Source organism: Bos taurus, chromosome 7 (genome assembly GCF_002263795.3).
Source record: "Bos taurus isolate L1 Dominette 01449 registration number 42190680 breed Hereford chromosome 7, ARS-UCD2.0, whole genome shotgun sequence".
Taxonomy (NCBI): Eukaryota; Metazoa; Chordata; class Mammalia; order Artiodactyla; family Bovidae; genus Bos; species Bos taurus.
Genome location: NC_037334.1, coordinates 54,349,057 through 54,365,996, shown reverse-complemented (window position 1 = coordinate 54,365,996; position 16,940 = coordinate 54,349,057). Strand labels below are relative to the sequence as shown.

At 36.7% G+C, this 16,940-nt stretch overlaps 1 protein-coding gene and 1 long non-coding RNA gene across 13 annotated transcripts in view; one reads left to right on the top strand and one right to left on the bottom strand.

Moving 5' to 3' along the window:
- LOC107132646 (uncharacterized) overlaps window positions 1-16,940 on the bottom strand; it is a 78,829-nt gene that overhangs the window by 25,061 nt on the left and 36,828 nt on the right. The window lies entirely within an intron of this gene.
- NR3C1 (nuclear receptor subfamily 3 group C member 1) overlaps window positions 1-16,940 on the top strand; it is a 147,036-nt gene that overhangs the window by 125,824 nt on the left and 4,272 nt on the right. For 10 of the 12 annotated variants that reach the window (NM_001206634.1, XM_024993837.2, XM_059887929.1 and 7 more), the window contains exons 5-8: window positions 940-1,218; window positions 1,746-1,890; window positions 5,653-5,783; window positions 16,327-16,484. In NM_001206634.1, the coding sequence (NP_001193563.1) occupies window positions 940-1,218; window positions 1,746-1,890; window positions 5,653-5,783; window positions 16,327-16,484 (713 nt within the window). Of the gene's footprint in view, window positions 1-939; window positions 1,219-1,745; window positions 1,891-2,207; window positions 4,610-5,652; window positions 5,784-16,326; window positions 16,485-16,940 lie in introns of those variants that run through there. The other 2 variants (XR_009495049.1, XM_059887932.1) reach the window with 2 other exon arrangements.

Below are 16,940 nucleotides of genomic sequence, written 5' to 3'. Positions count from 1 at the left end.
ACACTTCTGCTTTCATACAACTTGCATTCCTTGTCCTTCCTTGGAGTTCTGAGTAATTTCTCTTTAAGAATACCGTAATTTGCTTGCTTTGGCCCCACATATAACCAGAAAAGAATAATATTTTCATTTGTCACTGGAACAAGTAAATTCAAGAATATGAATATGTCTGCTAAAAAAATCTACGGAATCCATGTTTTAATTCAATTATACTTTTCCAAACTAAGTCAAAAATAAAAGTTACTTTATATATGATATGAAAATAGATACTTTAGGCTTATAGAGTTATCAGTTAATCTCTTATAAAAGAAATTATACCCAGTGGTAATTTATATATTTTCTCTGAATGGCCACAAAGATTTTAAATCCCATATAGTATAGTATACATAATATAAAGGTGAAATGGGGACCTTTCTGCATGCATGATCTCCTGTGCAAGATCTTCTTACTATCTTGATAAGAAGGGGACTTTGTGCAAGACGATAAACAGTATCACTCTCTTCATTACACCCACAATTTAGATTAACCCTAAGCCACCACAGTTACTGGTATTACAAACTTAAATTCTTTCAGTTGATAGTAATTTGCCTTGTATAACTAATGAAATTTTTACTTTGGAGTGAAATTGAGACAGAAATTACTTTAATGGAAGAATATGTAAGTGATATGTTTATATTGTTTTAACATAGTAAGACATTTAACTGTAATGAAGAAGTAACTGTCTTGTTTGTAGAGGAAATTAAATGAACGGGTTCCTCTTGATTCTTTGCTTTCAGGAAAAACTGTTTTTCTCTTCTTTCGTGTCACTTTATCATAACTGCTACATAAAAGATTTCTTTTTCAAATTAGTTTCAGCAACTGAAATACCTCTTGAATAAACCACGCTCTCCAAACTTTCCCATTACAGCTGATTTCTATGTATTTTTTTTAATATACCCACAGCTCGAAAAACAAAGAAAAAGATAAAAGGAATTCAGCAGGCCACTACAGGAGTCTCGCAAGAAACATCTGAAAATCCTGCTAACAAAACAATAGTTCCTGCAACATTACCACAACTCACACCTACGCTGGTGTCACTGCTGGAAGTCATTGAACCCGAGGTGTTATATGCAGGATATGACAGCTCTATTCCAGATTCAACTTGGCGGATCATGACCGCACTCAACATGTTAGGTGGGCGGCAGGTGATTGCAGCCGTGAAATGGGCAAAGGCAATACCAGGTAAGATGCAAAAGATAAGAGCACTAAGGTGTAAACCTTAGAATGTTTTACATAAAACACTCTGGCTCTGTATCACCTTGGTCCCATGGTTTCCTGTCATCCCTACTTAGTCAAGGGGTGAAGTGAAGTCACTCAGTCGTGTCCGACTCTTAGCTCCTCCGTCCGTGAGGTAGAGAGGTATAAATATCAGGAGCATTTTTTTAACTTAAATCCACTGAATGAGTAATGTCTGCCAGGATTCTTGGCTTTCTGTTTTACTTTTTAATATAGCATTTTAGTCTTTAGTCCATATTTACTCAAATAAGCAAAAGGTGACAAAAACTGGCTACTCTTTTTTCTAACATTGAATACTATTAAAAAATTATTGAGAGCTTTGGTCTTACATGTCAAATGACAAAGGAGAACTGTGTCCACTTAACACTTCATTTCTTCTATTAGCATCTTCCAAAACTGGCAGTTCCCAGAGAGAGGATCTTCTCTTTGGCAACTAGAGTGCTTCCTCATACCTTTTATTCCTCTTAATTCAGGATTCAGGAACTTACATCTGGATGACCAAATGACTCTACTGCAATATTCATGGATGTTCCTCATGGCATTTGCCTTGGGGTGGAGATCATACAGACAATCATGTGCAAATATGCTGTGTTTTGCTCCTGATCTGATTATTAATGAGTAAGTTATTTGTTATTCATATTCCTTCAGGACTGAATCAGTCCTACCAGATTATCTTGGAACTGGGCAACCTACCAAGTATCTTGATGCAGAATTTATCAATGCTTAAGGCAGGCCAGAATGTACTACAGAGCAAATTGCATGTGGCATTATTACGGACCAGGACCTACTGAAGGATATTTTTTAAATAGCATCTCTTGGGGTCAGTAAAGTCTATAGCAAGGGAAAAGGAATCTTACTGTGGCATTGTTTTATTTATGTAATCGTATTTCAGAAAGGAAACAGCGTAATACAATTCATGTTGATCTTACTTTCAGCAGGGACAATGAACAGATGAGGACAACTAGGATGAAGGGATGACAGATATGGACCCAAAGACAAGAAGCATCTCTTTGCATGGCAAGGCTCACTCAATGTGTATGAGTTGTAAAGAAAATGAGAGAGAACCAACCACACTAAGATTTGATAAATCAGCTTTCTCTAGTCCTCTAGGTCTATGCCTGTGAAATATTTCAGATACCCATTCCCCGTACCCATTGCACTTGTTTTCTAACCAGCTTTCTGCTGCCTGTGTATCCTCCATCATGCTAAATTTTTCTTCTTAACACACAGGTGTCTTCACTGAGCACTCAGTGTGTACTCAGCATGGTTTCTGGCTTTCCAGAATCTGGCCTCATTTTATCTCTTGTTATTCTCCTTCACATATTCTTTTTCCCCTCAGATGATCTGTTCTTCAAACATACCCCTAGCTCATGATGGTCATACCACCAGGTAAAAACCTCTCTCCTGTATATCCCTAGCATTTATCACGTTCTACCTTTTATTACTACTTTTGCACTCACAGCTTATCTCCTTTATTAGATAGCAAACAGGGAAGTCACACACACTCACATATGCATACCCACTGATCTGGGCAGAAGGAGATCTGTATTCATGTGAGAAAAAGATTTTAAAACTGTGAGCTCTGGGTGCTGTTGACTATCCTGCTCCTACTAAGTTGCTTCAGTCATGTCTGACTCTGTGCAACCCCATAGATGGCAGCCCACCAGGCTCCCCCGTCCCTGGGATTCTCCAGGCAAGAACACTGGAGTGGGTTGCCATTTCCTTCTCCAATGCATGAAAGAGAGAGTGAAGTCGCTCCAATGCATGAAAGTGAAGTTGCTCAGTCGTGTCCGACTCTTAGCGACCCCATGGACTGCAGCCCACCAGGCTCCTCCGTCCATGGGATTTTCCAGGCAAGAGTACTGGAGTGGGGTGCCACTGCCTTCTCCGGCTGTTGACTATGGGGGTCCAAAAAAAAAAATTAATGAAATCTTCAACCATGTTATAACAGTCTCACTATACTCCATGTGAGTTAATCCATCATTAGTAGTTTCTGTTCAGAACTGGATGCCATTGTAAAGTTTAAAAACAATAAATATAGCCACTGATTGGCAAAAAAAACTATGTCCAGAGTGGCAAGAAGTTTAGAAATTAACATCAATGGATGAACAGAGGATGTGTAAAGAAGAAAATGAATGATGAGGATAGCCTAAAAAGATACCCTGTGAAGAGCAAGCAAACCTGCTGTTTCCACTGTTGGGTGTACCAAGCACAAAAATAACGGGTAGAAGATATAAAAAAGCATCTATTTGAGCCAGGTGTTAAACAGCAGGGCTTGCCTTATGACACAGTAAAGGTCAAGTCGTATCTGTTTTAGAGGAGACTGGATGATACTAGCTCTAGATATTTTAAAAGAGGCTTAACTGCTGAGTTAAACTTGCTGGCTAAGTTTCCCAGCACAGTGTTCATTTAATCATATTTGAGGATTTACCAAGTGTCACTGTTTTTAAGAGCTTGAGCTGTAATATGTAAGGCTCTGCTAACATGCAGATGAGGAAAACCAAACAAATGACCAAATTTATTTCGGAGAGCCATAACATTATAGTGTGGGGTACTATAGAAGACCTCTCTAAATATCTGAGCACTGAATAGTACAAAAGAACAAGCTTATAGGAGAGGTAGGGCATTTCAGGCAGAAGAGATGACTACAAAGGCTGACAAACAACCTTGGCATATGTGAGGAACTGAGAGAAAGCCAATAAGGACTTTCTCCGAGTTTAGAGAAGTGGACAGGGACCAAGTCAAGCAGCATCTTAAAAGCCATAAGATAGACTTTGTTTTAGGAGCATGAAGAAGCCAGCGCTGGGAGGAGAGAGGGGCGGTTTCAAACAGAGGAAAACGGATTACAGGGGAACATCAAGTACCGCACTCCTAGTATGTGCCTGCTACCGTACTAGCAGAGAACAAGACAAACAGGGTTCCCTAACTTTACTGTTTACACTCTAGTTGGGGAGACACAGATAACCATCAAAATAATTTTGAGTTTTTACTAGACAGAGGTCTTTTTCAGATGAGTCACTAGTGGCTTCTTGGAGGAGGTGTAACTGAGTGAGACGTGAAGGAGAAAAGACCAGGCTTCATGGTTAGAAGAAATATGACAAGAGGCATATGAAATATGTACTGCAATCAAACTCTTTGCATTCTATTAATTCTGTTAATTTTCAGTTAATAGGCACTGCATGTGCTTGACCAGGCCCGCTCTCCACACATACTTTCAGGTGTCCACTTCAAAGACAGATGGCACCTTGACCATCCATTGCCAAAAAAGGACTGCTCAATCTGCCGTGCCATGGCTTAAGAAGATTTAAGTTTTTTGATTAAATTTAATTAAAAATATGTAGGTTATATGTAAGCTTAAACACCTTTGAATCTCTTAAGTACTTGCTGCTCATTTCAGAATCTGACCATGTTTACTTTAGAAGTTAAAACCATGTTGACAATGTCTATAGTCACTGTCTAAAAAGAAAGTTGAAGTCATTAATTGGAATAAAAGTGTGAATAGAGTTATGAAACACCAACATATCTTCTTTCATAAAATTAATCTGACTCAGTATTTATTTGGGAGGGTACTCAAATTTAGATTTAAACCATCATAGCATAACCTGGTATTTCTTACATAAAGTAGGAGTTACAGAAATTTTTTCTCAGTGTTCAACTTTATGGATGGCTTACAGAACAATAGTTTTTAAGTGGGCATTCTATTTCCCATTCTTGTCTCCTTATGCCATTGGGATAACCTTTTATTTTTTTCTTAAGTCCAAGGTCACTTTTTGTCAAAAAATTAAAAAACAGATCTTATTTTAAACCATGAAGAGACACAGTTTCAGGCTCTGTGTGTCATTTAAAAAGTTAGGAAACTTGAGAGATCTACTTGAAAATTGTAGTTGTGATCGTTAACTGTTGAGAACCCTAACTGAAAATTCATTTTGTAGTACCTTTAGTCGGAAGAATATTCAGTCACATAACATTGGTCAGAGGCAGATTTTTGGGTATCAGAAAGCCTAGAGTCAAGTTTTATTTCTGACCCTCTACCTAACTGTAAACATTATCACACACAGTTGTCTTTAGAATGCAGTGCTATGAAAAAAAATTCTTTGATTTTCAACTGGGTAAGATTTAAAACTGTGTTGTCTAACTGCTCATATTCAAATACTACCATAAAAGCTTGATTTAAATGAATGACTGATAATAGATTCTATAGGAATAAATTCTAAATACTTAAGGAAAGCTTTCCAAAATTCAGATCAGAGGGAATTCACGTTAATTGCAATAGGTAGATGAGTTAATAGAACGCTTTGCAAAATCAAACAGAAAAGTACTTTTTTGCAGAACAAGAATTACTTCTGTTTAACTCAAACACTTGATATTTGTCTTCCACAGGCAGAGAATGGCTTTACCCTGCATGTATGACCAATGTAAACATATGCTATATGTTTCCTCTGAGTTAAACAGGCTTCAGGTATCTTACGAAGAGTATCTCTGTATGAAAACCTTACTGCTCCTCTCTTCAGGTTGGTGGAACACCTATTCTCTTCTAAAATTGACTTCTGAAATATGTCAAAAACATAAAACATAGAAGTCTAGAAATAAAGGTTTGTTTGTATACAAAGCACTAAATAATTATACCTCTACTATTTCCTGGTACTTTAGATTTTCTTAAATGTAAAATTTTAGAAAGGTTAAGATTAATAAGATAGATAAGTATCATGGAGAAATGGAGAGGTATATGAACCACATGGCAGGAAGGAGGAAGTCACTGCTGATCTGGAATATCTATAGCCTTCTTCCTTCCTACAACTTTTTACACTTCCACTACAGAAGACACAGAGAAAGCATGCCAGCTTGAATGATTTTTCTATACAACACTGTTCAGTTCACTCACTCAGTCGTGTCTGACTCTTTGTGACCCCATGGACTGCAGCACACCAGGCTTCCCTGTCCATCACCAACTCCTGGAGCTTGCTCAAACTCAGTTACTTAGTCAAAAATTTTAGTTATACAATGACTAATAATACACTAAATCCAATGACATATTTCTTATACTATGTATAAGAAATTATGGATGGGACCTAAATTTAAAAGCTTTTGCACAGCAAAGAACCATAAAACAAAAAGACAACCCACAGAATGAGAGAAAAAATTTGCAACCGAAGTGAACAAGGGATTAATCTCCAAAGTACACAAACAATTCATGCAACTCAGTATCAAAAACAAAACAACTAAATCAAAAGATAGGCAGCTCTAAACAGACATTTCTCCAAAGAAGACATACAAATGGCTAAACAGCACATGAAAAGATGCTCAACATCACTGATTATTAAAGAAATGCAAATCAAAAGTACAATGAGGTATCACATCAGTCAGAATGGCCATCAAAATTTAGAAATAATAAATGCTGGAGAGGGTGTGGAGAAAAGGAAACCCTTTTACACTGTTGGTAGGAGTATCAATTGGTACAACCACTATGGAGAACAGCATGTGTTGTGCATGCTGAGTTGCTTCAGTCATGTCCAACTCTGCAACCCTGTAGACTGTAGCCCTCCAGACTCCTCTGTCCATGGGATTCTCCAGGCAAGAATACTGGAGTAGGTTGCCATGCCCTCTTCCAAGGGATCTTCCCAAGGCAGGGATTGAACCTGCATCTCTTATATTTCCTGCATTGACAAGTGGGTTCTTTACCACTAGCACCACCTGGGAAGCCCCAGTATACAGGTTCTTTCAAAACTAAAAAGAGAACTACCATATGATCTAGTAATTCCACTCCTGGGCACATAACCAAAGAAAACCACAATTCCAAAAGATACATGCAGCACTCCAGTGTCCACTGCAGCACTGTTTATAATAGCCAGCAACCTGGAAGCAACTTAAATGTCCATCCACAGAGAAATGGATAAATAAGATGTGGTACATATATACAATGAAATATTACTCAGTCATAAAAAAAGTAACAAACAAAATAATGCCATCTATAGCAACATGGATGGACCCAGAGTCTGTCATACACAGTAAGAGAAAGACAAATATCACGTGATACTGCTTCTATCACTGTGGATGGTGACTGCAGCCATGAAATCATAAGACAACTGCTTCTTGGCAGGAAAGCTAGACAAACCTAGACAGTGTTAAAAAGCAAAGACATTACTTTGCTGACAAAGGTCCATATAGTCAAGGCTATGGTCTGTCCAGTAGTCATGGTACGACTGTAAGAGTTGGACCTTAAAGAAGGCAGAGTGCCAGAGAATTGATGCTTTCACACTGTGGTGCTAGAGAACACTCGAGAGTCCCTTGAACAGCAAGGAAATCAAACCAGTCAATCTTAAAGGAATTCAACCCTAAATATGCATTGGAAGCACTGATGCTGAAGCACCAATACTTTGGCCACCTGATGTGAAGAGCCAGTTCATTGGAAAAGACTCTGATAGTGGGAAAGACTGAAGGCAAAAGGAGAAGGGGACAACAGAAGATGACATGGCAAAAGGAGAAGGCAACAGAAGATGAGATGGCTGGATGGTACATTACATGTACTGATGTAATGTACATGAACTTGGGCAAACTCCAGGAGATGATGAGGGACAGGGAGGCCTGGCATGCTGCAATCCATGGTGTCAAAAAGAGTGAGAAACAATTGGGCAACTGAACAACAACAACATTGCTTACACACAAATGAAGTTATTTACAAAACAGAAATAGTCATAGTTGTAGGGAAATAAACTAAGGTTACCAAGGGGGATGGGTGGGAGGGATAAATTGGGAAACATACACACTACTGTATATAAAATATAATAACATACCATACAGCACAGGGAACTCTACTCAATACTCTGTAATTACCTGTATGGGAAAAGAATCTAAAAAGAGTGGCTACATGTATAACTGGTTCACTCTGCTGTACAGCAGAAATTAAGAATATTGTGAGTCAACTATACTCCCAATAAAAATTACTTTACAAGAAAGAAATTATGAAAGAAAAGGATGACCTACAAAAAGTGAGCTTGAGTACTATTAAAGAAGGTTAATGCAGCACTGGAGCTGGACTGTGGACAGAGGTGTTTTATCTAGAAAGGAACAACACTATCTTGAAAGTTTACATAAATTGGTATATGAACTTCAGTGAGACTACTTTCAGCAAGCAAAGGCAAACTAGAAAACTTCTGGAAAATACCAAGTATCTTGTCTATATTAGTAAAAATGTGGCATTTTCAACAACTAATGAAAGAAGGTCTGTGAACCAGCAGGCATTATAAACTTTATAAGATGCGGAGTTGATAGCTGAATACCTCTTTCATATAAATAGCGTTCCAATTTTTTAAAGCCTTCATTCCATTAGTAACTGTGGTTTCAAAGTGGCTAAATAATCTACAGATGGTGTACATGACTGCTTTATCACTCAGTTGTGTCCAACTCTTTACTGACCCCTTGGTCTGTAGCCCACCAGGCTCCTCTGTCCATGGGGATTCTCCAGGCAAGAATACTGGAGTGAGTTGCCATGCCCTCCTCCAGGGAATCTTTCCTACCCAGGGATCAAACCCGGGACTCCCACATTACAGGCAGATTCTTTGCTGTCTGAGCCACCAGGGAAGCCCCTTACATGACTACATGACTATATCTATTTAAGTGTTTCCAAACCACACATCAACCTTAATGCTTTCATACTATTTTTGCTGTTTAATGTCATGGGACTTAAGGAATATTAGTGATATTCCAAAGTAAGAAAATTTTCCACAACCCATTTTAAAAAAGCTAATTTTTTAAGGTTACCTGTAACAGTACTCTTGTTAAAGCAGTGAGCTTGATACTGTTGAAGTAAACAGGGAAAGTTCTGATAATCAATCATTAGGGTTGATAATATCCAGGTACAGGTCAATGCCAAGATACTAACCTTTTGGTTTAAAAAAAAGGGGGGGGGCGGTGCTTAGAAGGATGAAAATATGTATCTTAAGATATAATTAGACTGCTACCCTGACAGAACACTAGAAGTGTCCTAACCTTCCATTAAGATATGCTGAACTTAAAGAATTTAACACTACATGCAGGCAGGTACCTGAAGAGAAGAGCTGCACTTGAAGCTAGCTTTCTCTTAGAGGGTAGTTGCCAAGACTGGTAAATTAGTATATTCAGTAAATTTAAAGACAAGTGCAATTGGGGAGAAAAAAAAAAAAAAAGATGGATCTAAAGGCAGATTAGACATATTTGTAGAGACATTTAAACTGAAATATACATCTAAAGACGTTAGCCAGAATACATTTTTAATGTGCATTTGTGTATATGTATGAACAAAGATAAGAGGCATGATTGAGAGAGAAAGTCTAAAACAGTACTTCACAACTCGTTTCACATCATAATAACATAAGAAACATAACATTCATTCATAGCACAATGATGTAAATGAATAAAGCTTCCTGCAACCAGTGGTTACCAGCTTAGCAGATCATTAACAACACATTAGTAACCCATTCATATGGTCGTCTTATAATCAAAGATCCAAGATGAAAGGTGAAAAGATACTATACAAAGAGATAATGGCTGGAAACTTTCCAGAACAGCAGCAACTGAAGAAAGTGAACTAATTTTTTTTAAAAAGCTAAGGGGGGAGAAAAACTGAAAAAAGAGAGTGGATTTCCAATTTAAACTCACAATTAAACAACTTGCAGTTATTGCTCCCATCCTCACAAATAAGAAAAAGCTAGGCAAACTGACAATAACTTTTTTAAAGATCCATCTGAGAAGTAAGGTCACAGGACAAACCACTAACATCAAAATCTGGAGAAACAGGCAAATACAGAGAACCACAGCCAAGATCAGTTTCCTGGAAACAGAAGCTACTGGACCCAGTAATGCAGAAACACTTATGGTATCTTTGATGTATTTCTGAAGACCCAGTAAGGAATAGCTGGAGTGTTAAGAACCCTGATATCAGGGCTTCTCTGATAGTTCAGTTGGTAAAGAATCCCCCTGCAATGCAGAAGACCCTGGTTTGATTCCTGGGTCACGAAGATCTGCTAGAGAAGGCATAGGCTACCCACTCCAGTTTTCTTAGGCTTCCTTTGTGGCTCAGCTGGTAAAAAATCCACCCACAATGCAGGAGGCCTGGATTCAGTCCCTCGGTTGGGAAGATCCCCTGGAAAAGGGAACAGCTACCCACTCCAGTATTCTGGCCTGGAGAATTTCATGGACTGTATAGCCCATGGGGTCACAAAGAGTCGGACATGACTGAGCGACTTTCACTTCACTATATAAGAACTCTGAAGACCCAGTCTTCAGGGGTTCCCCCCCACAGTTCTCTGGGGTTTACCTTGAGAAACCCCATCAAATTCTAATGATGAAAATCAGAGAAGATCCCCTTTCTATCCTAGGGGAAAGGGCAAATAGGCAATTCCAGTCCCCTTTACCTTCCTATCTCAGTTAAGAGAGATAGGAAAAGGAAGAGAAGAAATATTTGAAGCAATAAATGCTGATAAATTTCCAAAATTAATGACAGACAGCAAAACACATCCAGGAAGCTCAGAAAATATCCAGAAAGATAGATAAATACCAAAAAAGCTGCACCTAGGCATATTGTACTCAAAACTACAGAAAACTAAAGACAATAAAGGAAAAGGCCAGAGGGGAAAACAGCTTACCATTCCTTATAAAGGAAGGATATAAATTACATTAGAATTCTCATTAGAAATCATGCAAGCAGGAAAGTAGTAGAGTGAACTATTTACCGTTAAAAGAAAAAGATCACCCATGATAGATTCAACATCCACTGATGAGGTTTTAAGGTACCTACAGTACCTATAAAAATACTGAAGTGTTATTTGAAAGAAGATGTAGATTAGTTATAAATGTATATTTCAAATTCTAGGGCAGCCACTAAAAACAACTTTTAAAGGAAGTCATAATTGATACACCAAGAGGAAACAGAATCACATGAATACTCAGACTAGAAAAGGCAGAAAAAGGAAATAAGAAAAATGAATAGATAAGTTACAAACATGGTAGAGATTAATGTAGATATCTCAAACAATCACTTTAAATTTGAAAGGCCTAATATACACAGTCTTTTTTTTTTAATGAAGGTCAAAAGAGAATTTGCCACCACAGATCCTCAGTAAAGTAATATTAAGGGATATACCTAGGCTACGGGAAAGTAGTATCTTGATGGAAAACAGAATAAAGAAAGTGGCAAATATTTAGATACATTTAAACTAACTGTAAAATAACAGTAATAATGTCTTTGGGAAGTTATAAAATAGAACTACACAATAATTACATATAGGCAAAGAAGAAAAAAGGAGCCTTTGAAAAGTTAAAGATGAGTGTTTAAATTTCTTAAAGAGTATACAAAGTACATTATCAAACCATGAGGACTTTGGGGGAGAACATGGTAAGAAAAAAACAAAAGAATAAAAGAAATGAGAGAAAGTTGTGGGCAGAGGGGAAGCATAAACAAAGGCATGATAGGAGGAAGTAACAAATACACTGATTGTACAAATAAGTTCAAATATATCAGCAATTTCATTAAATGTAGATGGACTAAATGCTCCAAGATAAAAATATACAGAAAGTGCAAGACTAGTTTTAAGAAAACAATCCAACTCTGCTATTTATAGGATATATATATATATATGGATGTTGAGTAGCTGAGGTAAAAGGATATACTATGCATAGTGTAGTATATGGCCTTCGTGGCATACTTTCTGTAAAAGGCCAGATGGTAAATGATTTCAGCGTCACATACAATCTCTGTCAGAGATACTCAGTTCTGCCCCTTGTGACATGAACATGGTCATGAATGATGCTTAAAGAGTACAGGTGTGGCTGTGTTCCAATGATATTTTATTTACAAAAACAGGCTACAGGTAGGAAGGGGCCATTGCTGACAACTGTTTTATCCAAAAGCAATCTGAAGCAGCTATATTACTATAAAAATAAACACTAAGCCCCCCCCCAAAACAGTTCTATATTTAGAGATTTCACTACATAAAGCATTCTACTCACCAGAAAAATAATTCTGAATATATGGCCCCAAACAACATAAAGCAAAAATCCCAAGGAATATTTGTGGTAACTTGGGATGGATGAAAGTCTTCTAAATATAAATACTGAATAGGTTTCTCACCTAATTTTTACAATGAGGAAAACCAGCATGGGAAAAAAGTTATTAATAAGAAATCATTACTTTAAAAATCAGCAATAACTAGATTACCTGTAATATAATAATGTGTAAAAATTAACCCACTCTGAACACAGGTCTAACACTCCTGAGTAAGTGGCCTTCATTTGCACTAACACTGATATCCTAAAGGTGTCAAGTTTGCTTTATGGAATCAAAATATTTTCATACGTTGTTTTTGGTCTAATCCTAATCAAAATCCAGTAAGAGTGATATACTACATTAACCAAATGAAGGATACAAATCTAAGTGCAGAAAACGCATTGACAAAATTCAACATCCATTTATGATAGAAAATATCAATAAACCAGGTATAGTACCTGACCATAATAAAGGCCATATATGACAAGCCCACAGCTAACATCATTACTCAATAGTGAAAAGCTGAAAGCTCTTCCTCTGAAATAAGGAATGAGGCAAAGATGCCCACTCTAGCCACTTCTAGTCAACCAAGTTCTAGCCAGACCAATTAAGTAAGAGAAAGAAAAGGCATCCAAATCAAAAAGGAAGAAGTAAAAATTCCAATTGGGGTCGGCACATCCTGAGTGTTCTAATTATTACTGCCTGTTTAACTGGAAGTAAAACCATTAGGAAAAAAACATTTTTAAGAAGTAAAACTCTGTTTGCAAATGATCTGATTTTATATAGAGAAACCCTAAAGATGACATCAAAAAATACTGTTCGAGCTAGTAAATTCAATAAAGTTTCAGGATACAAATTCAATTTACAAAAATCTGTTGCGTCTCAATGCATTCCAAACAAACTAGCAGTAAGGGAAATTAAGGAAACAATTCCATTTACAACTGCATCAAAAAGAATTTAAAAACCTAGGAATAAATTTAACCACAGAGGCAAAAGACTTGCACAATGAAAACTGTAAGACACTGATGAACAAAACTGAAGAAAACAAAAAATAAATGGACAGTCCATGCTTATGGATTAGAAGAATTAATAGTGTCAAAATGTCCTTACTATTCAAAGTAATCAACAGTTGGGTGCAATCTCTATAAAATTCCTATGGCATGTGTCACAGAAATAGAACAAATATTCCTAAAATTGGTATGGAAGCACAGAAAATCCAGAATAGCCAAAGCAAACTTGAGAAAGAACAAAGCTGAACTTACACCTTGGTTTCAAACTATATTACAAAGCTGTAGTCATCCAAACAGTACTGTACTGGCACAGGCCCATTCACATAGATTATTGGAACACAACTGAGAGCCAAGAAGTAAACCCACAATATATGTATTATCAATGAATTAATGACAAAGGAACTAACAATATACAATGGGAAAAGGGCCGTCTTTTCAATAAAGATGTTGGGAAAACTGGATCCAAGAGAATGAAACTGGATTACCATCTCACACCATACACAGAAGTTAACTCAAAATGGATCATATGGACTTGAATATATGTTCTGAAATCATAAAAGTCCCAGAAGAAAATATAGGCAGTAAGCTCCTTGATGTCAGTCTTGAGGTTGATTTTTTGGCTCAGACATCAAAAGCAAAGGCAACAAAAGTAAACAAATGAGACTATATCAAACTGGACAGCTACACAGCAAAGGGAACCATCAACAAAATGAAGGGGTAATCTGCCAAATGAGAGGAAGTATTTGCAAATCATGTATCTGATAAGAGGTTAATATCTACAAATAAAAGAATTCATACAACTCAACAGCAAAAGAACTAATATCCGGATTTTTTGAATGGGCTTAGAACCTGAACAGGTATCTCACAAAGACATACAAATAATCAATATGTATATAAGAAGGTGCTTTACATTATTAGTCATCTGGGAAATGCTTGCAAATCAACAGTACACTGAAATACCACCTTAACATCAATCAGGATGACTATTAATAAAAACATCCAAAGACAAAAAGTATTGGCAAAGGTGTGGAGAAAAAGAAGACCTCTGTGCACTCTTTAGGGGATTTAAATTGGTGCAGCCACTACAGAAAACAGTATGGAGGTTCTTTAGCAAATTAAAAATAGAATTACTATATGACCCAGCAATTTCACTTCGGGGTATTTAACCGTAGAATACAAAGAAATAAACTGGAAAAGATACGTGCACCCTCACGTTCACTGCAGAATAATTTATAATAGCCAAGATATGAAAACAACCTAAATGTCCACTGATGGATGATTCAATGAGATATTATTCAACCATAAGAAAAAAATGAAACTTCACCACTTGCAACAACATGGATGGACCTTGAGGGCATTGTGCTAAGTGAAATCAGTCAAAGAAGACAAATACCACATACATCTTACTTGTACATGTAATCTAAAAACAAAAGCCCATGGATACAGAGTACAAATTAACAAATACCAGAGGTCTGTGTGTTTGGGGGTGGGGGTGTTGGGGGATGAGAGAAATGAGTGAAGGGTTTAGAGAGTACAAACTTCCAGTCATGGAGATGTAATGGTGTCTATAGTTAATAATATGATATTGTATATCTGAAAACTGCTAACAGAAAATTTTAAAACTTTCATCACAAGAAATAAAGTTTTGAAACAATTTATAGTGATGGATGTTACCTAGACTTGCTGTGGTGATCATTCTGCAGTATATACAAATACTGAATCATCATGTGTACACTTGAAACTAATACAGTGTTACACACTAATTACATCTAAATTTAAAAAATAAATTTTTAAAAATATATTTAACTCACTGAGGAAGAAAGGAGTAGGAAACAAGGGCTCAGGGAGGTTATACTGAAGTCCACCTGGCAAGTAAGAATTAAAAAGACTTATCCTAAACACACTGCTTTTCCTCTGTTCCAGCATTTTCTAAGATGTCAGTAGAAATGAAGTTTACGTTTGGAAAAGGATTTGTTCCCCCTCCTTGGAGAGTGGGCTTCCCTGGTAGCTCACACAGTAAAGAATCTGCCTGCAATGTGGGAGACCCAGGTTCAATCCCTGGGTGGGGAAGATCCCCTGAAGAAGGGAATAGCAACCCACTCCAATACTCTTGCCTGGAGAATTCCATAGACAGGGGAACCTGACAGGCCCCAGTCCATGGGATCCCTGGAGAGTGCATAATTATAGCTCTAAGAAGTCCTGAAATCCAAAAATCTGCCTAACTTGGTATTGAAACATCTAGTTTTGCTAAATTCTGATCATCAACTCCTTTTCCCCCTAATCATTATTAACACAGAACCAGAGTTCCTTGGAGCACACTTTAAGAAATGTAGTATCCACAAGTCATAATCTCTGCAAGACCAAGTGAAACGATGATTAATCTTAATCCTCTGTTCACAGTCCTTCTTCCTAGTATTGTTTCCTGAAGAGTACTCTTATACTAATTTTATGATCCATGAGGTATTTTCTGTATTTCTATACATAAGGAAAGGCAGATATTTGCTCCCCAGTAAAGCATACATATAAACCACATAAAAAAATCAAGTTTGTTTTTAGATTAGAATCATATCAACTCAGTATGTTTACACATTAATAAAATGTACTGCATGCTGATTTTAAGGTCCTAATTGGTTATATCACAGATATTCCAAGATGTAATTGGTGGAATAAACACTACTGTTGAAGCCATCTATGTCTTTACTAGAATTAAACTCAAGGGCAGAATGACAATCAGTGTATTATTTGTTTGGTCTTCAAACTAGCTTTGTGAACTAAGGAGGAAGGTGTTTACTAGATCCATTTACAGATGAGAAACAACATGATAAACCCAAAGTTACATCCTCCAATTTTCTATTATCCCATATTCTCATGTGGCTATAGTTTCATAATCCTTCAAAATGCTTATATTTTAAGAGTGCATTAAATACAGTGTAAAACATGAAATGATCTATTACTGATAAATGTCCTATTTGTATGTATGAAAAGTTATCACAAGAAAATTCTTTATTACAATTAATCTTTTAGTTCCCAAGGAAGGCTTGAAGAGTCAAGAACTATTTGATGAAATTAGAATGACCTATATCAAAGAGCTAGGAAAAGCCATTGTCAAGAGGGAAGGAAACTCCAGTCAGAACTGGCAGCGGTTTTATCAACTGACAAAACTCTTGGACTCCATGCATGATGTAAGTGTCAAACAAAAAATCCAAGTATCAAAAGAATTCCCTGAGACATAAAGTATGTCCTGATTAGTGTATATAATTATATAGCAATAGTTTTGGGGTCCCCCCACTCATTGATTTTGGTCATGGTTTAATTTTAGACTGTGAAGTTCAGTTTGGCACACAGTTCTCCTAAAGTCAATTATGAAATACCATTTCATCTAGTTATATGCATCTAACATCAAAATACTAGTACATAATGTAATGGCACTTTTTTTTAAAAGGTATAATTCCCTGTTTCTGTATGAATTTATCCAGTAAGTTTGAATGTGTCCTTCATATACTGTGGTATCACAATTCATCATGAAACACTTAATTCCATGTAATTCTATATACAATTTAAGAAATTCAAAATGTCTTTGGTAACCAAGTGCTCATTTTATTTAAGTAAACTTCTTTCTTACCCAGGCAATTCCAGCA